The sequence below is a fragment of the Merops nubicus genome, unplaced genomic scaffold (assembly GCF_000691845.1).
Source record: "Merops nubicus isolate BGI_N331 unplaced genomic scaffold, ASM69184v1 scaffold41397, whole genome shotgun sequence".
NCBI lineage: Eukaryota > Metazoa > Chordata > Aves > Coraciiformes > Meropidae > Merops > Merops nubicus.
Genome location: NW_008621669.1, coordinates 272 through 717, shown reverse-complemented (window position 1 = coordinate 717; position 446 = coordinate 272). Strand labels below are relative to the sequence as shown.

Sequence of the window (446 nt, the reverse complement as noted above, 5' to 3'; positions counted from 1 at the left end):
GGGCTTCACTGGGCCCCATACATGACTGCTGCCAAAACCTCAGTTCTCAAAACAGCGTTTCTTCAGTGCCCAGTGCAAAAATACTTGAACAGACAGCAAAAATGCTTCGAAAATCACACTCCTGGCCCTCCGAGACTACGCATTGTGAAGAAGATAATCCACATGGAAAAGCAGACGACACTGTTGTGATCTCTATATAGCCATCCACTGGAATAAATTTATTTTTTTATAAAAGAATCATTCGGTGGGAACACCTGAAAGTGGGCTATGATGACATTGCTGGGGGGCAAACTGTGACAATGCATTACATGTGACCATCTTCAGTGCCAGCGGTGCATGCTCCCAGCCCAGATGCGACTGTGTTCTGGGCAGCATCGAAAGCAGCAGGGCCAGCAGGGTGAGAACGGTGATTCTGCCCCCTCTTCTGGTGGGACCTCACCTGGAGC

The 446-nt window shown here is 49.1% G+C and overlaps 1 protein-coding gene across 1 annotated transcript in view; it reads left to right on the top strand.

Moving 5' to 3' along the window:
- Window positions 1-200, top strand: part of LOC103777022 (coiled-coil domain-containing protein 125-like) — a gene marked incomplete at its 5' end in the record, with an annotated part of 3,542 nt that extends 3,342 nt beyond the window's left edge. The window contains one exon of the mRNA XM_008944556.1: window positions 9-200. Within this exon, the coding sequence (XP_008942804.1) occupies window positions 9-200 (192 nt within the window). The remainder of the gene's footprint in view (window positions 1-8) is intronic.
- Window positions 201-446: the final 246 nt, after the last annotated feature.